This window comes from Chiloscyllium plagiosum, chromosome 6 (assembly GCF_004010195.1).
Source record: "Chiloscyllium plagiosum isolate BGI_BamShark_2017 chromosome 6, ASM401019v2, whole genome shotgun sequence".
Lineage (NCBI taxonomy): Eukaryota > Metazoa > Chordata > Chondrichthyes > Orectolobiformes > Hemiscylliidae > Chiloscyllium > Chiloscyllium plagiosum.
This window is the reverse complement of record NC_057715.1, coordinates 12,334,343-12,360,025: the sequence shown is the minus strand read 5'-3', so window position 1 is coordinate 12,360,025 and position 25,683 is coordinate 12,334,343. Positions and strand designations below refer to the sequence as shown.

General features: G+C 43.7%; 1 protein-coding gene across 1 annotated transcript in view; it reads right to left on the bottom strand.

Moving 5' to 3' along the window:
- Positions 1-1,169: 1,169 nt before the first annotated feature.
- LOC122550462 (nectin-3-like) overlaps positions 1,170-25,683 on the bottom strand; it is a 68,282-nt gene continuing 43,768 nt past the window's right edge. The window contains exons 5-8 of the mRNA XM_043691211.1: positions 16,394-16,539; positions 9,292-9,445; positions 7,160-7,205; positions 1,170-1,526 (exon numbers count right to left, since the gene is read on the bottom strand). Of these exons, the coding sequence (XP_043547146.1) occupies positions 1,488-1,526; positions 7,160-7,205; positions 9,292-9,445; positions 16,394-16,539 (385 nt within the window). The 3' untranslated portion in view covers positions 1,170-1,487. The remainder of the gene's footprint in view (positions 1,527-7,159; positions 7,206-9,291; positions 9,446-16,393; positions 16,540-25,683) is intronic.

The window sequence follows — 25,683 nt, the reverse complement described above, 5'->3', positions numbered from 1 at the left end:
GGGTCTGTTTGGAGGTGACAGAAATGGCGGAGGATGATATGGTGTGTCTGGAGGTTGGCGCAGTGGAAGGTGAGTAGGTTTTTTTTCCCTTTTGTGATTGGAGGGGTCAGATTCAAGGGCAGAGGTGCAGGTAATAGAGATACGCTGGAGGGCATTGTGGATCATGTGTGAAGGGAAATTATAGTCTCTGCAGAAGAAGACCTTGTTCTATGGTGGAATTGGTCCTCCTGGGAGCAGATGCGGTGGAGGTGGAGGAATTGGGCATACGGGATAGCATTTTTACAGGAGGCAGGGTGGGAGAAGGTGTAGTCCAGGTAGCTGTGAGAGTCAGTGGGTTTGTAGTAGATATCTGTGTTCAGTTGGTCGCCGGAAATGGAGATGTTCAGGAAGGGGAGGGAAGTGTCTGATATGCTCCAGGTGAACTTGAGGTCAGAGTGGAAGGTGTTAGGGAAGTTGATGAATTGTTCAGCCCCCACATGGGAGCATGATGTGGCGCTGATACAGTCATCTATGTAGCGGAGGAAAAGGTGGGGAATGATGCTGGTGTAGCTGCGGAAGATTTACTGTTCCACATAAACGACGAAGGGGCAGGCATAGCTGGGCCCATGCCCATGGCCACCCCTTTGGTCTGCAGGAAGTGGGAGGATTGGAAGGAAAAGTTGTTGAGTGTAAGGACCAGTTCAGCCAGTCGAATGAGAATATCAGTGGGATGAGTACAAGTTGGTCGATGTGAGAGGAAGAAATGGAAGGCTTGGAGGCCTTCGTCATGGCGGATAGATGTGTACATGGACTAGATGTCCATGGTGAAGATAAGGTATTAGGGGCTGGGGAAATGAAAGTCATGGAGGAGGTGGAGGGTGTGGGTGGTGTCCTGAACGTAGGTGGGGAGTTCCTGGACTAAGGGGAACAAGACGATGTCAAGGTACGCAGAGATAAGTTCGGTAAATTTGCTAAGGGTGTGTTTATGGATGTTACTACATTGGAACAGTTACTGTCCAGTACAGGTAGTTCTCTTGTAACTCCATAATTGCATTCCAGGGAAACATCACTTAATAGAAATAATGGGGGCTATGAGAAAAGTGTGGTTTGGGGCTGACCAGTAAAAAATATCACTCATGCTCACTCAAAAATCACCCAAAAGTCTAAAACAAAGTACAGCATAGCTTGAATGTAGGGAAAAAAGATTTATTAACAGAAGTAAATCCAAACTGGGAGGAAGAGCTTCTCATCTTCCACCTCAGCACCTTCCTACCACATGCCATCAACTTCACATGTTTCCAAACCTCTCCTCCCCTTACCCTCGGTACCGTCCTCTTGACCTGTACGACCTGTCCGTCTTCCTTCCAACCTATCCACTCCACCCTCCCTACTGACCTACCACAATTACCCCACCTGCCTTCCCACCTACCGCTACCTATATGGCAACTCAAGTGTTAGGTTGCTGTCCATTTCAATCTTAGAACAGTCAGGGCCTGTCATCAATTTGATTAAAGAGACTGTTCATTTTCCTCCATGTCTTCTGACGCCTGTAAGTAAACAGAAATACAGATCACACAGAATGTAGTGGAGTACAGTAAAGGCTCAAGGAGCTGAACAGCCTATTAACAGTGATATATACTTACCAAGATTTCAGTGAAGAGCCAGCAACTGGTAAAAAGGGCCTTGAGCACAGTCAGGAGCCAGTACAGAGGACCCGAAGCACAGTCAGGAACCGGTACGGAGGGCCCTGAGGTCAGTCAGGAGCCTGTAGGGAGGATCCTGAGGACAATCAGGAACTGGTACAGAGGACTCTAAGCATGCTCAGGAGCCGGTACAGAGCACCCTGAGCACAGACAGGAGCCGGTATTGAGGGCCTTGAGCTCAGTCAGGAACTGGTACAGTGGGTCCTCAGGACATTGAGGAGCCTGTACAGAGGGCCCTGAGGACAGTCAAGAACTGGTGCAGAGGGCCCCGAGCACAGTCAGGAACTGGTACGGAGGGCCCTGAATACAGTCAGAAGTCTGTACAGAGGGCACCAAGCACAGTGAGAAGCCTGTACAGAGGGCCCTGAGCACGGTCAGGAACTGGTACAGAGGGCCCTGAGCACGGTCAGGAACTGGTACAGAGGGCCCTGAGCAGGGTCAGGAACTGGTACAGAGGGCCCTGTGGACAGTTTGCAATCAGTACACAGGGCCCTGTGGATAGTTAGGAGTCTGTACAGAGGACCCTGAGGAAAGTCAGGAAATGGTACACAGGGCCCGGAGCACAGTCCGGAGCAGTACAGATGGCACTGAAAAATCCGTTCACACAGAGATTCCTGATCATGAAGCAACCATGTTTTCTCAACTACAATATTTTGGCAACTAACAAATGAAAATATTCAAAGTTAACAGCACAGTTTTATTTAAGGCTATCTAGATTTCATTTCTTGTTTGCGTTTAGCAGTTTTATGAGATTATTCTTCAATCTGTGAAGACTATGTTTTGAATAAAGTCATGTACTTTACAGGTGATGTTATGCTGCCTGCCCTGGACTGCCACAGATGGCAACAATCTGTCCTGACTTGCCACAGGATTTGGCACACCACCTTAGGCTGTCACATGGAGTGCAATAGCATCCTGGGTGGTATTCCCCAGTCCTGCATGGATTGCTGCATCGAGCAATTAGGGATGAAGGATTGGAGTGCTAGGTCGGTGAGGGGTTGGAACACCAAGTGGATGGGGATTGGGGTGACTGGCAGATGAAGGAAGTAGGATGGCACCTAGGTAAGGTGTTGGGGTGTCAGGCCAATGAGGAAATGGTATAACAGCTGATTCAGAGAATAGTAGGAGCAGGTGAGTAGGTAGACACTTAGTATAGGTCGGAGTTGGGGAGGGATATCAGGAGATAACAGTTTTGTACTGTGGGCCTGGTCTGGGTAGTGGACCTCAGGGATTATGAGGATCGAGTCTGAGTCAGGTTGGGTGATGGAATTTGGGTCCACGGATAGTCAGAAGGGATCAGGTGGAGTGGGCAAGGGGACAGACAGGTTGGTTTAGGGTCCAAGGGTCCTTGAAAATTGGTGATGGGTCAGGACTCTGGTCAGGACCCGCAGTGGACTACGTTGTTCTACGTGCATAACTGTGGGCAGTCAGATGAAGTCAAGGATTGGGTTGTTACAGGGAAGTGGTCAAAGGAGGTGTAAGAAGTGAGTTGATTGGAGGTGAAGTTGGTCAGTTTAATAGTTCACCAGGAGTTAGAGCAGGTTTCTCTTTATTTATTTGCTGGATGTGGCATTGCCAGTTGGACCAGTGATAAAAGCTATCCCAAGGTAGAATCATAGAATCCCTATATTGTGGAAACAGGCCATTTGGCCCAACAGGTCCACACCAACCCTCTGAAGAGTATCCTACCCAAACACAGTCCCCTACCCTATTACTTAACATTTACCTCTAATGCACCTAACCTACACATCCCTGAACACTATGGGTAATTTAGCAAGGCCAATTCACCTAGCTTGCACATCTTTGGACTGTGGGAGGAAACCCACACAGACACAGGGTGAATGTGCAAACTCCAACCCAAGGCTGAAATCAAACCTGGGTCCCTGGGGCTGTGAGGCAGCAGTGCTCGCCACTGAGCCACCGTGCTGCCCTCAATTTCACCATCTTCCTTGAACAGATTTGAACCTGCATCACCAGATGATGAGCTTGGATTCTGATTTACAATCCCAGTGAAATTACCACTGCACCACTGCCTCCTTTGAGAAGTTGGTGGGTTCCTTTAACTTTTCTCGATTGACTTTAAGCTAAGTCATTCGGAACCCTCAGCAGCTTCTGACTCTACCTCCAAAGCTAGGGGCTTATTTGAAGGCATCTGGATACTGGCTAACTGTTAAAAATTTCAATTTCCTGGACAATACCCAGGAAGTAGGCTTAAGGACGTCTACATGATCCCAGTTTGTAACTCCTGTCTGAATGGCTGCAATTTTGAGCTTATCTTCAGATGATCTAGGCCATCTATTTGCAGTGTCAGAGGTTTAACACTAATTTGTAAAAGGCAGAACATGCTTGAAAAATCTAATTGAATTTTTGATTAACTAATTGGGAAGGCTAATGAGGAGAATGCAGTGGGTATTATGCATGTCAATTTTAAGTAAGTATTTGGCAAAGTAGCACACGAAAGACAGGTCAATAGAACTGAGTGTCTTGGGAAAAAAAAAGGGTCACTGTTTGAATTAAAAATGTGACTAAGGTCAGAATGTCATGGAAAATGATGGTTTTTCAGACTGGATGAAGATTGATAGCACTGTTTTCCAAGGTTCAGTGCCACATTCACTGCTGTTTTGAAGATCTATAAATGAATTATCGAGGGTCTGATAAAGAGATAATAATACCAATTGACTGCAGCAGGACAAATTTCAGGTGAGTAAAATGAACAGAGAAGTTGCTGCTTGAATTCAGTGCTGAGAAGTGTGAGGCAATGCATTTGGCAGAGGGGATGTGGAGAATTAAAGAAGACATAGTGGCATAGTTGGGACAGAATGACCTGAGGGTTCATTTGCTAAGATACCTGAGCATGGCAAAATGGAATAATACCTTAATTAGCAAAATGTATGGTACCTTGGGCTTTATAAACAGAGGTACTGGTTATGAAAAAATGAAGGTCCCACTGAACCTTTAATAAACTGGACAACAACTAGAATATTGTGTTGAGTTCCAGTCATCAGTTTCGGGAGAATTTGAATGTCCTCAGGGTTATAACAGTTAGTGAGTGGGCATTTGGAGAGAATTGAAGACTGGAGAATGAGGAGCTGAGAAGGGGATTCTGAGGAAAGAAGACTGAGAAGAGGAGACTGAAGAATAGGAAGGGTATCAGGAAGAGGAGATTGTGCAATAGGTGCAGAAAAAATTGGGGATTGAGGAATCATGATTCAGATGGACACATAGAGGTTATGGAAGAGGAATGGGATGCTTGAAAAAAGAGGTGAAGATTAGGGAATGGAGATTTGAGGATGAAAGTATACCTCAAAGCAAATCAGAGCAGGATTTACATACTTAATGGTAAGATCCGAGGGAATGTTGCTGAACAAAGAGACCTTGGAGTGCAGGTTCATGGCTCCTTGAAAGTAGAGTTGCAGGTAGATAGGATAGTGAAGAATGTGCTTAGTATGCTTTCATTTCTAGGTCAGATCATTGAGTATAGGAATTGGGAGGTCATGTTGCAGCTGTACAGGACATTGGTTGAGCCAGTTTTGGAATATTAGCATGCAAATCTGGTCTCCTTATGATTGTGAAATTTGGAAGGGTTCAGAAAAGATTTACAAGGATGTGCCAGGGTTGGAGGATTTGAACTGTAGAGGGAGGCTGAATAGGCTGGGGTTGTTTCCCCTGGAGCTGACGGGTGACCTGATAGAGGTTTATAAAATCATAGGATAAACAGACAAGGTCTTTTCCGTGGGGTGGGAGAGTCCAGAACCAGTGGGCATAGGTTTAGGGTGAGAGGGGAAAGATATAAAAGGGACATAAGGGAGAACTTTTTCACCCAGAGGGTGGAGCGTGTATGGAATGAGCTGTTAGAAATTTTAATTCCTAACTTCCTGCCTTTGGAAAATCCAAATACACTACATCCACGAGTTTTCCTTCATCTATGTTACAAGTAACTTTCTCAAAAGGCTTGAACATAATGGTGAACATGATTTCCCTTTCATAAATGAAGCAAAGAGTAGCGATAAATGGGTCCCGTTCGGAACGGTAGGCGGAGACCAGTGGGGGTACCACAATGTTCGGTGCTGGGACCGCAGGTGTTTACAATATACATCAATGATATAGATGAAGCCGTTAAAAGTAATATTAGTAAATTTGTTGATGACACAAAGCTGGGTGGCAGGATGAAACGTGAGAAGGATGTTATGAGAATACAGCGTGACTTGGACAGGCTAGGTGCGTGGACAAGGTAAAAACAATGACTGCAGATGCTGGAAACCAGATTCTGGATCAATGGTGCTTGTGGTTACCACTTTGGTGGCAAGAACAGGAAGGCAGATTACTACCTAAATTGAGTCAAGTTAGGTAAAGGGGCAGGAGAAAGAGATCTGGGTGTTCTTGTACACCAGTCAATGAAGGTAAGCATGCAGGTACAGCAGGTAGTGAAGAAGGCTAATAGCATGCTGGCCTTCATAACAAGAGGGATTGAGTATAGAAGCAAAGCGGTTCTTCTGCAGCTGTACAGGGCCCTGATGAGACCACACCTGGAGTACTGTGTGCAGTTCTGGTCTCCAAATTTGAGGAAAGACATTCTGGCTATTGAGGGAGTGTAGCGTAGGTTCACCAGGTCAATTCTGGAATGGCGGGACTATCATATGTTGAATGATTGGAGTGACTGGGCTTGCACACTCTTGAGTTTAGAAGGAGGAGAGGAGATCTCATTGAGACGTATAAAATTATTAAAGGATTGGACACTCTAGAGGCAGGAAGCATGTTTCTGTTGAGCAGTGAGTCCAGAACCAGAAGACACATCTTAAAAATATGGGGCTGGCAATTTAGAACAGAGTTGAGGAGAAACTTCTTCACCCAGAGAGTGGTGGATATATGGAATGCTCTGCCCCAGAAGGCAGTGGAGCCCAGTCTCTGGATACTTTCAAGAAAGAGATGGATAGATCTCTTAAAGATTGTGGAATCAAGATTTATGCGGATAAGGCAGGAACAGGATACTGATTGTGGATGATCAGCCATGATCATAATGAATGATGGTGCTGGCTCGAAGGGCCAATGACCTACTCCTGCACCTATTGTCTAAATTCTGACTGACATTGCGCAATCATATAATTATTCTCTCAGTGTCTAGTTATCACACTCTATACAACATTTCCTCTAAAACTGAAGTCACGCAGGTCCGTAGTTCTCCATTTTGTCTCGCCCTCCCTTCTTAAATCATGGGGGTTTACATTTGCAATATCTCAATCTGCAGAAAACTGTGTAGAATGTATAGAATTTTGAAAGAAGGTTGAAAGATAAATTTTGCAAGATCCAATTTCCAGGAATGCCAGTAACTGGAATTCATGAGGCCAAGTCAGAGTGACAAGAACTGTTGGGAACATCAGTGGAATTTACATTTTCCTAACGTGTTTGGCAGCATTGTGTCTAAAGCTGAAAATATTGAGCATATGTCTTAAACATCTTTTGAATATTTCAGCTCTTACCTCACCACGTTCTGTTTGGAGTCTTGGGAACATCTCAGAGGCATCCCTTTGGGAATGGGGGGAAGAAATTACAAGACGGATAATTAAATTCTGTAACATTAACATTGCATATTTTCATCCAATTTAATATTTTAGCCACCTACCACAGGATAGCAGCTACCCAATATTATGTCATTAGGCATGAATAAGTAGGGATTCCACACAGAAGTGCAAGGCAAACAATTTGCAAATCACAAAAATCCTGTTTCTCATCAACAGAAAGACAAAAGTGTCTGTCAGTCAGTAATGAGCTCACTGATGTGAAAAAGCATCCTGAGAAGCATTGGGAAAATTAGACACTAAAAAGTGGAGACATTGGTGAGAATATTAACTCCATACACCGTGGAAAACAGGAGAGAGAGAGCTTGGTTAATCATTAGATCTGATATGTTTAACAGACAAATAGGTTAAACCCAACCAGAAAAAAAGGCATTCCGAAAAGCATCTGGCCAGTGTTCACTCCAGAACATGTTTAATGTAGTGTAGAAATCAGCAAATGAAGATTGCATTGCACTATGAATTTATATCAATAGATTTAAACTGTTCAATTGCAGGTGCTCTTCGATTTTCTCAGAATCTGCATTGCCTGTAATGTCTCACCTATGACTCATGCTGTTTGCAAATTCTGAAACTTAGATTGCCTCAATTGTATGGCCTTTGCTAAACAACTCATTCAAAAGTACTTGACTCTACTGTAGTTCAGAGATTCAAGGTTTATTACAATTTAGACTTGCACTAAATTTCTCCATCCCAACAATTAACTGTCAGTACGGTGGGGATTCCACAGCATGAAGATAAATTCTTATTGTTCGAGCTATCAGCATGGCCAGGCTGGTAGTTCTGGCAAGAGGCCTGAGGGATATCAGTGACCTGAGGGAGATAAGGGGCTAGGTTTGAGGAGAGTTAAATGGGGGAGGAACATCTTCTTGGGGGTGGAGGCCATAGGGAACCCTTAACGGAGGGTCCCTTCTGCATGCATTGGACTTCCCAAAAAGCATAAGACTCCATTTGCTGTAGGAGAAAGTGCAGTGGATACAGGAGAAGTCCATTAAGTCGGCATTATTTTGTCACAGAAAGGTCTCAACACTCATTACACCCTGTAAATATTAATAAGTTGAAGGCAAATGACAGATGGTTAGTAGGTCACAAGCTGGATTGTGTGAGCATCACCCCCTTTAAATTCACCAGTTCAGGAGGGTAAAATCTAGTCCTCTTTAATTTGGGAAGAAAGTGTCCTGAGCAGAGCCAACATGACATAGAGGATACAGAAACACCCTGGAACTCACTTTCTCATAGCACTACACCTCTACATACAGCACATGGACTGCACTGGTTTAACGAGGTACCAAATTATAAAGGGCAATTAGGAAAAGACAATAAATACTGGCCTTACCGGTGACTCTGACATGCACGGAGAGAATAAAATCATTATAATGCTGGACACTATCCTGCAGATTGTGGTTCTGTCTCTGCATTTGGACCACAGGGTTTCAAAGATACCTAGTTTTGAACTGCTAGACATATTCTGAATCAATCTTATTTGACTCAATGTTAGGGTCCATGTGGGATGCTCTTCGGAGTGTTGGTGTGGATTTGATGGGCCAAATGGCCTGTTTTCACACTGTAGGGATTCTGTGAACAGCATTTGGACAAAGATTGATGGTTGCTGGGATTTAGAACATATTCTGCGACTTCAATGGCAGTCATAAGGAATGGTTCAGTTGCACCATTAATAACTGAGCTGACTAAATCCTTATGTATGTATCTGTCAGAGGTGAATGAGGCAAGTGAAGAGTCACCAAAAGAGGGAAAATATTCTGTTGGTTCAAGATGATCTGGAATCAGGATGGGGTGATGCCAAGGAGGTGAAACACAGAAGGCAGGCACTAAAAAGAACTGTGTTTAAAGCCATGAACAAATCGAACAGAATAAGCAAGGATAGTTTGCTGTGGTCTTACCCGTTTGTGATTTTGATCAGAGAGTGTTCTGGTTGTATGGATAGCAAAGAAACTAGACTGAAACGTTTCAACCAACAGTATTAAATAATATCAACATGTTAAATCCCAGGGTATGTACTCAATGAAAATACTTACATTTTTGGGGAAGTTTCTTTGTCACTATTTCTTTGTGGACGTTTCTTTCTTGCTCTTTGATAAAGATAGCTGAGAGCGCCGAGCGGAATTATCAGTATGAGGATGATGATGATAAAGGGCACCATGTAATGACATGGCTGCTGATCATCTGCAACTAAATACAATAAAAGATTCTATCACGCTATACCAACAACAACATAGCATCACGATTAGAGCCCACGATAGTTTTTTTTCATTGTTTGTATTTTATTCCTGTATCAGTTTTGGCTTAGAGCTATGAATAACACGGAGAAATAAATAATAACATTTTGAAAAATGTCCATATTACAGAGGAGGAGGTGCGAACGTCTTAAAATGCATAAAGGTGGATAAATCCCCAGGAACCGATCATGTGTACTCTAGAACTCTGTGGGAAGCTAGGGAAGTGATTACTGGGCCACTTGCTGAGATATTTGGATCATCGATAGTCACAGGTGAGGTCCTGGAAGACTGGAGGTCAGCTAATGTGGTGCCACTATTTAAGAATGGGGATAAGGAAAAGCCAGGGAATGATAGACTGGTGAGCCTGACTTGAGTGGTGGGCAAGGTTTTGGAGGGGATACTGAGGGACAGGATTTACATGAAATGGAAAGGCAAGGACTGATTAGGGATAGTCAACATGGCTTTGTGCATGGGATATCGTGTCTCACTAACTTAATTGAGTTTTTTGAAATAGCAATGAAGGGGATTGATGAGGACAGAGAGGTGGATCTGATCAAAATGGACTTCAGTAAGGCTTTCGACAAAGTTTCTCACGGTTTCTTGGTCAGCAAGGTTAGATCTCATGGAATATCTATTTGAATACAAAACTGGCTAAAGTTAGAAGATAGAGGGTTGTGGTAGAGGATTGTTTTTCAGATTGCAGGCCAGTGGTGTGCCATAAGGATCGGTCTACGGCTGGATCAACTGCTTTTCATCATTCATATAAATGATTTGGATGTGAACTTAGGAGGTATGGTTAGGAAGTTTGCAGATGACACCAAAATTGGGAGATGTAGGGGACAGCGAAAAAGGTTAGCTCAGAATACAACGGGATCTTGATCATTTGGGCTGATGAGCCGAGGAGTGAGAGATGGAGTTTAATTTTGATAAACGTGCGGTGTGCACCATTTTGGAAAGTCAAATCAGGGCAGGACTTCTACACTTAATGGTAAGGTTCTGGGAAGTGTTGCTGAATAAAGCTGAAAGTGGAGTTGCAACAGTTAGGATCGTGAAGAAGGCGTTTGGTATGTTTCCCTTTATTGGTCAGTACATTGAGTATAGGAGTTGGGAGGTCATGTTGCAGCTGTACAGGACATTGGTAAGAAAGCCTCATCTTCCGCCTCAGAACACTTCAACCCCAGGGCATCAATGTGGACTTCAACAGTTACCTCATTTCCCCTTCCCCCACCTCACCCTAGTTCCAAACTTCCAGCTCAGCACTGTCCCCATGACTTGTCCTACCTGCCTAACTTCCTTTCCACCTATCCACTCCATCCTTCCCCCCCTCCTACCTATCACCTTCATCCCCTCCCCCACTCACCTATTGTACTCTATGCTACTTTCTCCCCACCCCCACCCTCCTCTCACTTATCTCTCCACTCTTCAGGCTCTCTGTCTGTATTCCTGATGAAGGGCTTTTGCCCAAAACATCGATTTTAATGCTCTTCGGTTGCTGCCTGATACTGTCCCTGGAACGTCCGCAGCTGAAGGGTGACCTTATAGAGATTTATAAAATCATGAGGGTCATTGATAGGATAAGTAGGCAAGGTCTTTTCCCCAGGATAGGGAGAATGCAAAACTAGACAACATAGTTTAAGGTGAGAGGGGCATGATTTAAAAGGGATCCAAGGGGCAGTTGTTTCACCCAGAGGGTGGTGAGTTTATGGAATGAGCTGCCAGAGGAAGTGGTGGAGGCTGGTGGAACTACATTTAAAAGGCATCTGGATGGGTATATGAATAGGAAAGGGTTGAGAGAATATATGGGCCAAATGCTGGAAATGGGACTAGATTTGTTTAGGATATCTGGTCAAGTTGGAGCAAACAGTCTGTTTCCATGCTGGATATCTCTATAACTCTGTGACTCTATAACTAGATATGGTGAGCTAAACGTGACTTGTGGACTGTAAACGACAACTTGTGGGAAAAGGAAAACAGACCAAACAAGCTTTCCTTTATTCATAAAGCCACATTTGGAAGTTAATTGCAGGTTGGTTCCTGATCAAGGTTCTGCAGACAATTGGTCCCTGGGAAAGAGCATCATAGATCACAGAACATTACAGGGCAGTACAGGCCCTTTGGCCCTTGAAGTTGTGCTGCCCTGTGAAACCAACCAGAAGCCCATCTAACCCACACTATTCCTATATTCTCCATATGTTTATCCAATGACCATTTAAATGCTCTTAAAGTTAGACAGTCTACTACCGATGCTGGCAGGGAGTTCCATGCCCCTACAACTCTCTGAATAAAGAAACTACTTCTGACATCTATACTATACCTATCACCCCTCAATTTAAAGCTACGTCCCCTCATGGTAGCCATCACTGTCTAAGGAAAAAGGCTGTCACTGTCCACACTATCTAACCTTCTGATTACCTTGTATGTTTTAATTTCCAAAGTGCATTATCTCACACTTTTCTGCATTAAACTCTATTTACCACCTCTCAGCCCAGCTCTGCAGCTCATCTACGTCCCTCTGTAACCTGCAACATACTTCGGCACATCTGCAACTCCTCTGACCTTAGTGTCATCTGCAAATTTACTAACCCATCCTTCTATGCTGTCATCCAGGTCATTTATAAAAATGATAAACAGCAGTGGCCCCAAAACAAACCTTGCCGTAGACCACTAGTGACTGAACTCCAGGATGAACATTTCCCATCAACCACCACTTTCTGTCTTCTTTCAACTCGCAAATTTCTGATCCAAACCTCTAAATCACTCTCAATTCCATGCCTCCATGTTTTGTGCAATTGCCTACCATGGGGAATTTTATCAAACGCCTTACTGAAAGCCATACACACCACATCAACAGCTTTACCATCATGCACCTGTTTGGTCACCTTCTCAAAGAACTCAATAAGGTTTGAGAGGCACAACCTACCCTTCACAAAACTATGTTGACTAAACCTAATCAACTTATTCCTTTCCAGATGATTATAAATCTTATCTCTTATAACCTTTTCCAACACTTAACCCATTGTGAAGGCGGCGTTTGGTATGCTTTCCTTTATTGGCAACAGTATTGAGTACAGGTGTTGGGAAGTCATGTTGCAGCTGTACGGGACATTGGTTCAGCTACTTTGGAATATTGCATGCAATTCTCGTCTGTCTCCTTCCTTTCGGAAAGATGTAGTGAAACTTGAATGGGTTTAGAAAAGACTTACAAGGACGTTGCCAGGGTTGGAGGATTTCAGCTATAGGGAGAGGCTGAACAGGCTGGGGCTGTTTTCTCTGGAGTGTCAAAGGCTGAGGGGTGACCTTATAGAGGTTTACAAAATTATGAGGGGTATTGATTAGGTTAATAAACAAGGTCTTTTCCCTGGGGTGGGGGAGTCCAGACCTAGAGGGCATAGGTTTAGGGTGAGAGGGGAAACACATAAAAGGGACCTACGGGGCAACTTTGTGACATTGTGAAAACAACTCAAATAATTTAGTCAATTTTGCTATTTTCTTTAATTTATCTCTTAACGAAGTTTGTTAGTCTGCCTCCCTTTTGTGTGAATGGGGCTGAAGACAAAGATTTTTGGATTTAATGCATAGACCAGTTAGGTTACTTTCCTATTTCATTTTTCCTTTGTTAAAGTTACAGTGTTGTGAATAAAAGAGCAAGTCTTATATTGAAGATACAAACCAGTGTCTGCAATTGATTAATTGCAAAGTCTGGGATTCGTTGTTCAAAAATGTGGTTAGAAATCATGGGGGTCAATTTTAAGGGTCTTTCAAAGTGTTAATTTTACTGTGTTGCAAATACAGAGGTAGAAAGCATGACTGCCATGGATACGATTGTAACACCTTGAATACAGAAAAATGGCCTCAGATACCTCAGTGGTACAATTAGACAAATATAGATGCTGAACTCAATGAGAAGACATGAGGAGGAATAACCAAATACTTGATCAAATTGATGTTTTTAAACAGATTCTTTTTGTAGGAGGGAGAAATGACTGGAGGAGTTCTTTATTGACTTCCATTGGTGCATTTATTTTGACACAACTGGAAGACAGTCAGATAACTGGCTGGAACTGTAAAAAGATTAAAATAATTATTTGCACTGATTGAAACAAACTGAAAAGAGGCAATGGACTGGCTCCAAAAGATCTGCAGAAAGCAATTTAAGGGATTGTATGTCCTGACACTGTGCTAAATGGGATAGATTGGGAACAGGGTTATTGGAAAACAGGCATCCGTGAGGCATTTTGAGTAGAACTGTATTAAAGTGCAATCTGTGATGTTCTGGCTTGGCATATTCCCTGACTCTGTCAGCCCTACGCCAGGTCACAATCCTGGTTCCATGTAGTTATAAAGGAAAATGCACCACTTGATCTGAAAATGAGGCATCAACCCGATAAGGTTGTAAGACACGATTACAATCCTACTAAGCATCTGAATCATCATGCTACAGACAAACCCAAGTGACCCCCCCAAGTGGATGTGATGGAAGTTCTGCATTCTTGCAACATCCGTATGTGAACTGACATAGAAAGCAAGTTGTTTAGTCAATAGAAAAGGAAAAATTATACATGGGTCTTTTTTGGAGTGGAAGGTACCACATGGCTCAGTGCTTGGTCCCAACTGTTCGACACACACACACATATATATTTACAGAGGAACCTCGATTAGCTGAATATCAATGATCCGAATTTCGGATTATCCAAAGAAGATCTCAAGGTCCTGATAGAAACATTACATCAAAGAGGTGTTTCAACACTGATCGCGTCTTTTGTTTACAATGATTAAAAATGAACTCAGCTTACTGAAATACTGCCAAGAACGGTGCTAGACATTGATGGGAGCCCGCCATCTCTCTCTCTCTCCCCACACTTTCCCCTGGAGTTCTACACAGGGGTATACCCGAAATCCCCCCTTCCCCAGATAATTGTTCCAACACTGTCCTGTACTGGGCAAAGGATGGAACCTGTCAAAAAGTTGCAGTAAAACTATGTGTGCATGTGTATGGGCTATTTTGAGACTCACCCCCCTCAAAGGTAGCAGCAGTCTTACTGTTGGTGTCCAGTCTGGCTGCCCCGGGGATGGGGGGAACAGTGGGCTCATGGGTGCTGACAGGGGTGGGATGCACGGGGATTGGGGGGGTAGGGGGGAGTCAGAAGTGGTCGGGGTTTTGGGGAGAGGTGGGGGGCAGGATTGGGGGTATGGACAGGGTGGACTGGGGATGAAGTTGGACAGGTTTGAGGGTGGGCGGAGGGGCAGGTCTGCTGCCAAGTCTCCCGAACAGGGAGCGGACATAGCAAGTGCTCGCTGCGTCAATCCCGTTGAACTGATTGGGGTGGGGTGGGTGGGAGGCTTCAGCAATGCTGCAGGTCCCTTACACACAAGGTGTGTGTCCGCTCAGAAACAAATCCTGAGACAGAGAGAGGGAGCAAGGTAGCACAGCGAGGAGAAAGGAAACTTCAGAAAACTCCGAGCCCTACAGAAGAGGGCATTGAATCAATTAACCAAATAATCAATTATCCCAATGAAATACTGCCTGCCCTTCTCATTCGGATAATCGAGGTTCCTCTGTATATCAATAATTTAGATGAGAGAATAAAACGTGATATTCCCAAGATTGCTGATGATACAGGAGGAGAAAAGTATACGAAGAGGAGGATACTAGGAGAAATATTGTGTCGTGAGGAGAAAGCAAAGAAGCAACAAGACAAGTTAATTGAGATTGGGCAAAAATGTAGCAAACAAAGTATAAGATGAATAAGTGTGAAGTAACATATTTCGATAGGAAAACAGATTGGTATAAAATTATTTAAATGGCGATAGATTGGCAATGTTAATGTACCAACGAAGTTGGATATCCTTTAGTCACTGAAAGCAAACACACAAGTGCAGCAAGCTGTTAGGAAGACAAATTGTATGTTGCCTTTATTCCAAGTAGAATGCAGGATCTGTAAAGATTAATCAGGCTAGAATTGTTGTCTCTTGAAAATACAGATGAACAAGAGACTTGATGATTGAATTTCTGAAGTACCTCAATAAGTATGGATGCAGGTAAACTGCAGAAATCCAAAAAAAGAGGTTGCAAATGTTGAACGCTACAAATAAATCAAATAAAGAATTTAAGAATAATTTATTCACTCGGTGTGGTGAGCTTTTAGACCTTGGTGGCAACATGGACAGCCTCAGCAGGAACTCCACTACAAACCTTTCTCGAGCCCAAAAAATATCCATTGACCTTTACATTCTGTCTCCCATCATTCAGCCAACCTTGTGGATGACATAGGCCATTATCTGCTTCTATTGATTCCTGAAGTGAACACACAGCTTTAAACAGACATTCAACATTGACAAAAAAAATTAACTCCTTTATTTTTGAAAAGGCCATAATAAGCAATAAATATAATTTTGCAGCAAGACACTTTTGCAATAATATTGGCAATTGGTATTAAAAAGTTTTTAAGTATAGACACATTGTAATATATGAGTTTAATTTTTCAGTTGTGAATTGTTGTGATTTTGACAATGTTTAGTCGCAAAATGTGTTTATTGTTCAATTTGAAATTAAGCTTAAAAACCACTACAGCGTACATGTATCCCATACTTGAGGAGAGGCAAGAACTGGGGGACAGAGTTTATAAAAAGGGGTTTCCTCACTGACGAGGGAGGTGAGGATCATTTTCTCCGAGGGTAATGATTATTTGGAACTCGCCACCATGGGCAGGATCCTTGAATATTTTTAAGGCAGAGGTAGATCAATTCTTGACTAATTAGGAGGTTATCAGGCATTGGGAGAAAAATGGAAATTAGGAACAATCATATGAATCATTGTATGACAGAATTGCTGGAGGGGCCGAATGGCCTACTCTTGCTACTCCTTCATATGTTCATGTCGATCAGAGTAAAAGATACTTACTTGGAAACAAATAAAAGGATCCTGAAGCAGTCCCAGCAGTGTTGCTTGCTGCACATATATAAAGCCCTTCAAGGTCAGAAGTCAACTTGGAGAATTTAATTTTGTCCTTTTGTATTATCACACCTTCTGGAATAGAGTCATTCTTCCTAATTAAAACAAAAGTTCAATTGCAGAGTTAGAATAAAATATTTCATTTGCTTCAATCAAATGGCATTAGGTTTTATGGTAATTGCATGCAGTTTATAGATATTTACTAATCAACATCTTCAGGGTTGTTACAACACAACTCTGGTGCAGGTTGTACCCAAAACACCTAGTCCAGAGTAGGGACACTACCATTATGCCACAGAATATATATTTAGTAAAATTGTGCAAGCAACGATTGATGTTTTGGAGGGATCTTTGCTCTGGAACCCAGTGAGATTTCACATCATATCTTACCTTACACTTATTAACTACCTACCCCCACTCCAATGGTGTCCCTCAGATTCAAATCTATTCCCATTTTAACACCTCCGGTTTTTTGACTAACTCACGACTCACCAAACATCCGCTGACAGTTTGGCATGCCTTGGCACTTGTGCCCTATTTTAAAAGCTTTTATGCACCCAGACTTACACTGGCATTCCAGAGGTGCTCTGCTTGGTCAAGGAGGAAATCTGAACATGATTGAGAAAGGTAAGATAGTGCTTCAATTCTCCAACAAGGACCCAAAAGACCTGACAAGTGGGGTGGCGCAAAGGAGAGGAGTCCTCCTCCTAGAGAAGTGGGAGAAGAGCCCATGCCACCAGATCTTGGCAGCCCAGTCTGAGGTCATCACCTGGGTCAGTGCTACCTAAATGGTGAGGAGGAGCAACCAACAGTGCCTTAGGAATTCTGAACATGATTGAGAAAGGTAAGATAGTGCTTCAATTCTCCAACAAGGACCCAAAAGACCTGACAAGTGGGGTGGCGCAAAGGAGAGGAGTCCTCCTCCTAGAGAAGTGGGAGAAGAGCCCATGCCACCAGATCTTGGCAGCCCAGTCTGAGGTCATCACCTGGGTCAGTGCTACCTAAATGGTGAGGAGGAGCAACCAACAGTGCCTTAGGAAGTCAATTAGCTTCTTCGGTTTATCAGGCAAAGAACCACACTCTTCTCCCTCCAACTTCACATTCACTCTCTCTCTCTGAAACTGCACCCACGCCACCAGGTTCATGCTCTGCCAGCCTCTAATGCCTGTGGTGTGTTGATTACTTGATAAGCCTAGTTGCTGAGTCATTGGTGGACTTCTTTGTCCCACCTTCAGTATTTCCAAGCAATATCTATGTCCATCTTTGCATTCCCACAACAAACTCTCAAACCATTTAACCTGCATGGCTTCTGCATTGGGTACTCATTCGCCTGAATCACCTCCCCATCTTTTGACTTGCACCAATTCTAATGGTCAAGTCAATGACTTTCATCTCACTCAATGTCTCCCTTTATCTCATTCCCGTTGAAGGAAGCTGAAAGGGCCCAGATGGGGACACAGGGTTGTTCGACATTCAGCTCCTCACCCCCAATGGGGAGAGAATCCTGTCTCTCACAGGAGACTGGGTCTGTGCCTGCGGAAATGTCGTGATATATCTGTCCTGCTAACCAAGTCAATACCACTCTTCAATCTGCTACAACTCTCATTTTAACTTCACTATCAGTCTGATTTTGCATACACCATTTCTAACCACTGGCCTTATCTTTTTTTTTGTTTTGCATGTACGGCCAGTATCTGGATCACCACCACTCTGGAGAAATGGCCAGCTCCCCAGAAACCATCTGCTTGTCTCCTGAGAATGAAAATACAAGATTTTTGAGGAAGTATTGGGAAAGGTGTCCCTGCCGGCTCAGATACTGATACCTCAACGGGAATGTTGGTATTGGAACGTCAGGGAGCATATAATCGTGAGAGCACCTTGCAGGAAGAGATTCTCAGCTAGTCAAGGAAGAAACAGCCCATGTTGCTGCTACTCCAAGGCTGCCAGAGACCAGGCAGCTGCTGAGCCCAAGCCAGCGAGGACCCTGTGGTGTCTGCAATAAGGAACTTCATCCACATGCACAGGAGCAGCAGGTATGTGGAATGCAATGGTCCTTATTGCCCAGAAGCTGTTGCAATGTGACAAGACATGTAATCTGTGAAGCTGTTACCAGGGACAGGTTGGGCCTGTCATGGAGACCCAGATACAGTATCCTCAGGTCTGCTGGAGAGGCACAAACCTCCACTGCGTCACCCAAGGTACTGGTCCTCTGAACTAAACGCACAGCAACAGGAACACAGAGAACCTGGTGGACATTTCAGGTGCCCCATGAACACAAAGAGACAAGAAAGTGTAGCTAGAGGATGAACTAACGCCCCTTAGAAACCTTCTCTCAGGATGCTGGGAGATGGCCAGGTCCTCCACCGCCACACTACCTGTCCTCCCATAATTCTTGCAAGTTGCATCCACAGAAGGGTCACTTGGAAGCATCAAGACACAAATGCTCCTGCACTCATCCAACCAAATGTGCAGATGAAGGGCTTTTGCCCGAAACGTCGATTTTCCTACTCCTCGGATGCTGCCTGAACTGCTGTGCTTTTCCAGTACTACTCTAACCTAGAACCAAACGTCCAGAGCCAAAAGGATCTCTGCAACCCATCTACAGAACTTGGGACTACACTAAGACCTAGTGGGAGAGATAGGATGAAAAAAACGTATTGAGGGTACTTTGTTGGTATAGGTGACAAGTCACTACACATTTTTGATTACTTTCTATCAGGTTAACTGCTTTGACCTTACATGTGGTTGTTTGACCCATACTGTAGCACTGAATATAACTGCGTCGGCATGATACCTAACTTTATGACGACACCTGATGTATCATGGATCAATGTCTGCGCTGACAGTTTGCTGCAGCATTTGAAACCACAAAACCAAGGCTTATACAAGGTAATGTGTCCTGATGGAGGAAGTGAGGACTGCAAATGCTGGCTATCAGAGCTGAAGAATGTGGTGCAGGAAATGCACAGCCAGTCAGGCAGCATCCGACGAGCTGGAGAATTGATGCTTCAGGCATAAGCCCTTCATCAGGAATAAGACTCATTCCCGATGAAGGGCTTACACACAGAACGTTGATTCTCCTGCTCCTCGGATGCTGACTTACAGGTTGTGCTTTTCCAGCACCACACCCTTCAACAATGGGTCCTGATGGCACATCTGCCCTTCGTCCTACAACATTCCTACTCAATCACTGGCATCTATGTCCAACAGTGTTGGTGTGAGTGAGATGGTCAACAATGTGTAGGGCAGGGAGTTGGAGAGCAAACAGGGAGCCTCTGCCTTTAAATACTCAGGGATTAGGGACCCCATTTGTCCTCCATAGTGCATGTATTTGTGTGTATTATTGTTTGATGGGCGGCACGGTAGCACAGTGGTTAGCACTGCTGCTTCACAGCGCCAGAGACCCGGGTTCAATTCCCGCCTCAGGCGACTCTCTGTGTGGAGTTTGCACATTCTCCCCGTGTCTGCGTGGGTTTCCTCCGGGTGCTCCGGTTTCCTCCCACAATCCAAAAATGTGCAGGGGTTAGGTGAATTGGCCATGCTAAATTGCCCGTAGTGTTAGGTGAAGGGGTAAATGTAGGAGAATGGGTCTGGGTGGGTTACGCTTCGGCGGGTCGGTGTGGACTTGTTGGGCCGAAGGGCCTGTTTCCACACTGTAAGTAATCTGTAAATCTGTAAATCTGTAAGTTTCTGTTTCAAGGGCTTTAAATCAGTCGTCCTGCAGCCCCTCTCACTTACACGCTGAGTCATTTAACCACTCACTCCCAGTGCATGCACAGCCATTTTCTTCTCCCATTGTGCATTTTCAATTTCCAGCATAACACAAGTGAGGGTGTGCAGTGTGCAATCTTTGGTCACTCACTGCCAGCTTTCACCTCTATGTGTTGGTGAGACCGTGAACGTCCAGCTCCATGGTATCAGAGCTCTTCCAATCAGCTTCACACACTTTGCAACTTCCCAGGTTTCCTCTTAACCCGTCCACACAAACCTTCACATGTTCAATTTTCCACGTCAGCCCCTGCCATAAGAAGTGACAATGCCAGGTGTGGTCATACACTGTCCATCAGTTCCTATTAGTTCCTGTGGATGGACTAAACAGACTGATTTTGGTGCGCCTTCTTCAGCAACCTAATGAAATAGCCTCACATGAAGTGTCCACATCCCTGACTGATGGCAGGATATCTCCCCCACTGTGTTCACCCTACAAACCCCAAACTGGCCATTATGGTGCCACAGGACTGACCGACTCAATTCCTGGAATGTAGAGGCACAGGCCGCCCTGACCAAGAATTCCCTGACCATAGTCCAGTAACCAGGAGTGTCAACAGCTCTTGATTTACAGTGTTGGGACTCCTTGATTAATGGATGTCTCCATGGACTTCAATGAGGGCTACTCTCCTACGACTTTGAAACATGCTACCTGCTTGCTGCACATGCAGTCTATTTGTTATGTACGCTGCTGTCACATGGAGCAGGTATGAGATTGACAGTTTATGTGTCATATAGCAAGACAGTCTCCCTCTTGACTGAGGACTGCTGACCAGCAAGGCAAGCTGCCTGGTGGCACAGTGGTTAGCACTGTTGTCTCACAGCACCAGGGACTCAAGTTCAATTCCAGCCTGAGACGACTATCTGTCTGGAGTTTGAACGTTCTCCCTGTGTCAGCATGGGTCCCCTCCGGCTGCTCTGGGTTCCTCCCACAGTCCAAAGATCTGCATGTTAGATAGATGGGCCATGTTAAATTGCCCATAGTGAGCAGGGATGTGTAGGTTAGGTGAATCAGCCATGGGAAATGTAGGGTTACAGGGATAGGGCAGTGAGTGCGTCTGTGTGCAGAGCCAATGTGGATTTGTTGTGCCGAATGACCTGTTTCCACATTGTAGTTTGACCATACGGAGTGGTAAGGCATTGCAAAGCAAGGATGCTGTGAGCGTGCTAAGAGAGCAAGTTAGCAAGCCCGAGCTGCTTCTTAGTCCACAAGCCGTGGGCTGGGAATCTGTTTGCACATAAATCTATGCAATTGTCTTTGCAGCAGTCTTTCAATGTTAGTTGGCACTGTGCCCTTCAGTGTATGTTTGTGCTTTTGAAGTGGCCTGTAAGGAGGGGGTGGCAGGGGTGTGAAGAGGTGCCATGATGGTTGTGAGAAGTTGCCAAATGTTGGATGCCAACTATCCATGCAAGAGGAGTTCCTGTGTCTGATGCCCATCAATTATACCCTGAGATGCTGTTTGATGCAATACATGGAGGTTGTTCACAGCCAGTGACAAACTGAAGTCTCCAGGTACCCACTTTGACATTTAGCTTGTTTAGTACATTTGCTAAGATAAGAAGTTGAATTAGTAAAGTTAGTTGCAGGGTCAAGGCATTTAGAAAGTAATAATTCCCCCTTAATTTGCAACTAGCAACAAACTCTCTTTGCCACTTTGCACATGCATAATAGATGCAGTGAGTTACTGTCAATGTTGATATAGGCCTTACTGTGCTTCTTGTATGATTCTGCCACAAATCTCACCATAGCTCGCAGTGCTCAGACCCTTATAAGAATTACCTGAAGAATTTTTTTAAAAGTTACTTATAGATGAAAGAAGGGGACCACAAAACAATTAAATTCACTTTATCCTCCTGTACATGATACATGCCCTTCTGTGCCTCCTCTGCCTCAATTTTTGCCGAAAGAAATTCAATAAATATTGAATATTAACTTGCTGGCTCCCACTGCCCATTTCCTCATGCCACACTCAGAGTGAGGATTCTACAGCATTTTCCTAAATTCTCTGCCTCCATCGCATCTGTTCGGATGAAACAAATCTCCACACAATCGTATTTTGGGGGGGATCTCAGCCTGAATGAAAACAGCTAATGTTATACACAGCTGAGTCTCATGACATTCACATTAGCTAAGAACCTCACACTCATCCCTCACTCAAATCTTACTACTTTAAGTGGGCGGCACGGTGGCGCAGTGGTTAGCACTGCTGCCTCACAGCGCCAGAGACCTGGGTTCAATTCCCGACTCAGGCGACTGACTGTGTGGAGTTTGCACATTCTCCCCGTGTCTGCGTGGGTTTCCTCCGGGTGCTCCGGTTTCCTCCCACACTCCAAAGATGTGCAGGTCAGGTGAATTGGCCATGCTAAATTGCCCGTAGTGTTAGGTTAAAGGGGTAAATGTAGGGGTATGGGTGGGTTGCGCTTCGGAGGGTTGGTGTGGACTTGTTGGGTCGAAGGGCCTGTTTCCACACTGTAAGTAATCTAATCTAATCTACTTCTGCTTTTCCTAGTTCAGATGAAGGGTCATTGACCTGAAGTCCTAATGCTGTTTCTTTCAGATTTTAAATATTTGCAGTATTCTGTTTATTTTGTTTGGAAATGTACTTTGTTTAGAAATCTTGGCATATGGAGAATGTCCAGACTGAATTGCAAGCCAGATTTAGATGTAAATAGCCAAGATCAAACTCACTGCCATCTCAAAGGCATATTACCGTTGGCCCTCCATTCACCACATTTCTCCAGTCTCAACAAACCCTCACCTGTAATTTCTATGTCTTCATCCCATTTTAAAATCATTATTCACTTCCACTTGACTCTTTTGCTGAAACAGTCCCTTAATCCCACTTCTTTTAGTCCAAGCGATGCAGACTTGAAGAGGAATGGCAGATATGTAGTTTAGCCATTCTCCATATCAGGTTAGAGAACACTAAGCACAGTGGGCCTTGCTCTTGTCCACTAAGATTATCCGAGAATGCAAAGGTAAATTACATTTATTTTAAGCATGCCCACTGTCTTCCCAACTCTCCCCTCTGACAAGTTTGAGGAACTCCTTGATCAATTTGTCACCGAGACTGAGATGTTAAACCAGAGGCTATGAATAGTTTGATGTTGTCATTGAATCATAGAGTCAATGAGCTGTGCAGCACAGAAACAGACCATTCGGTCCAATTCGTCTACGCTGACTAGATATCCTAAATGAATCTAGTGCTATTTGCCAGCACTTGGCCCATATCCCTCTACATCGTTCATCTTTATATACTAATTCAGATGCCTTTCAAATGGTAATCCCTATAGTTTAAACCCTCCAACCCTGGCAACACGTTTATAATTTTTTTCTGAACCTTTTCACAATATCCTTCATAATGGTATTACTTGGGCATTATAGAATTGCTGCTTGTGGCCATTCGCTGAATGCACATGAGCTATAATATTTCATCCATCATATTCATTATTACACTTCAAAAGGAACTCCCTTGGCTATAAAGTGCTTTGACACATCTGGTGATCATGAAACATGGTCTATGTATAAAAGCCTTTGTTTTTCAACCACCCAGTTTTTAAAAAAAATTTTTTATTGAAAAATTGTTTCTTTACCAAATAATAAAATTACAAAAATATGAAAACATTACATTATAACAAAAACAACAATAAACAATAAACCAATTACTATACTACTCTACAAAAGAATTCACAACTACACTCATTACACATCAATAAATAGATAATAAATAATGCCACTCAGCGAAACAAGACCACAGCTCTCAACCTTTGAGAGCATCAATTATTAAACCCACTCTTGTTCGAAATTCTTCCTCTCAGGATATTAGGCTTATTAAACCACACCATCATGGCTAGACAAAAGCCCTAATTAAAATAGCAGACAAATCTTCTTCCAAACAATTCAAAAAGTGCTGCCATGTCTTATAAAAATTTTCCATTTTCTGGTACACCACGTTTCTAAGAAAGTTCAAAGGAATGTGGTCTGTAATTAACTTATGCCACCCCGACAGACCCAGGGGGTTCTCAGACACCCAGAACATCAGAATGTTCTTCCTCCCACAAAAAGTGAGGATGTTAACACTCTTTTTTCCCCATGTACATCTAAGGAAGATAAATTCGGTGAACCCAGGAAAAGAGAAACTGGATCCACCTTGACTTCGGTCCCCAAGACCCTCTCTATTACTCCTGCCACAGCGCTCCAATACGCACAGAGCCTGGCGCAATACCACGAACAAAGAGTAAGGGTACCCATTTTTATCTCACATTTGGGCCACATTGAAGATGCTCGCTGCTTAAATTTGCAAGAGATCTGGGGCAATGAAAGGGTGCTCTTAGCCTGAAGCACTCTCCACTCTGTACCTGATCTATAATGCTCAGTCAGAAGTATAGTCTCTTTTCAGACAAAATCTCTCTGATCTGAACAAAACGGGAGAGGTCCCTACTCGATAATCCAACCTTACGAGTTATTTGATCAAATTATGTCAACGTTTCATGTTCAAACAGATCATCTAAATAAGAGACTCCCATATCCACCCAGGAGTTAAACCCAGGATCCATTGTCCTTGGTCAAAAACCTGGTTTACCAACTATGGGAGTATGGAAAGATGTTTTAGACATATTACTCTCCAACTGTCTCATTGCCCTCCATGCTTTGACAGTATGAATAAATATTGGATTGTGGCAATGTTCCGCAACTGTCCTCATTGTGTCCAGAAACAACAGGTTAATAAGAGGACACTTTGCCTGGGAGGCTTCAATGTCCAACCATATCAATGCTGAGTACCTACAGGCCCAATCACTCACAAAAGTTAGAAGGGAGCTCAACTGATATCTTGTGATGTCCAGAGATCCACTCCTCCTAACCCCTGGGGCATTTGCAACTTCGTAAGCTTGATAAGGGGCATCTTATGGTGCCAAATAAAAGAACTAAATCAACTACTTAATTTCCAAAATGTTTGTCGAGGAAAAAGCAAGGAAGGTATCCGCAGGCGGTATAATAAGCGATGAAGAACATTTTTAAAAGAGCAACTTGACTGAGCCATGATATTGGAAGGGCCCCCCATATTTGAAGATCTTCTTTAATCTTGTCAAACAAATTAACAAAAGTAGCCGTAAATTACTGATCAAAACTAGGGTAACAGAGAGACCCAAATAAAGAAAGCTTCCCTGTGCCTACTTAAAGGGGAACCCACCTTCAACATCGGCAAAGATTCCGATTTTGAAAAACTAATCTTCTAACTGAGAAAAAGCCAAATGAATTAATACATTGTACCAAATAGGACACCAAAACTGCCAGATTCAAAAGAAAAATGAGAACATTTTGACGGTTTTAGCTAAGAACTTTCGAAAGCTGATTGGAGGCAGATGTTCGCAGGTAAAGGGATGGCTGGAAAATGGGAAGCCTTCAGGAATGAGATAACAAGAATCCAGAGAAAGCATATTCCTGTCAGGGTGAAAGGGAAGGCTGGTAG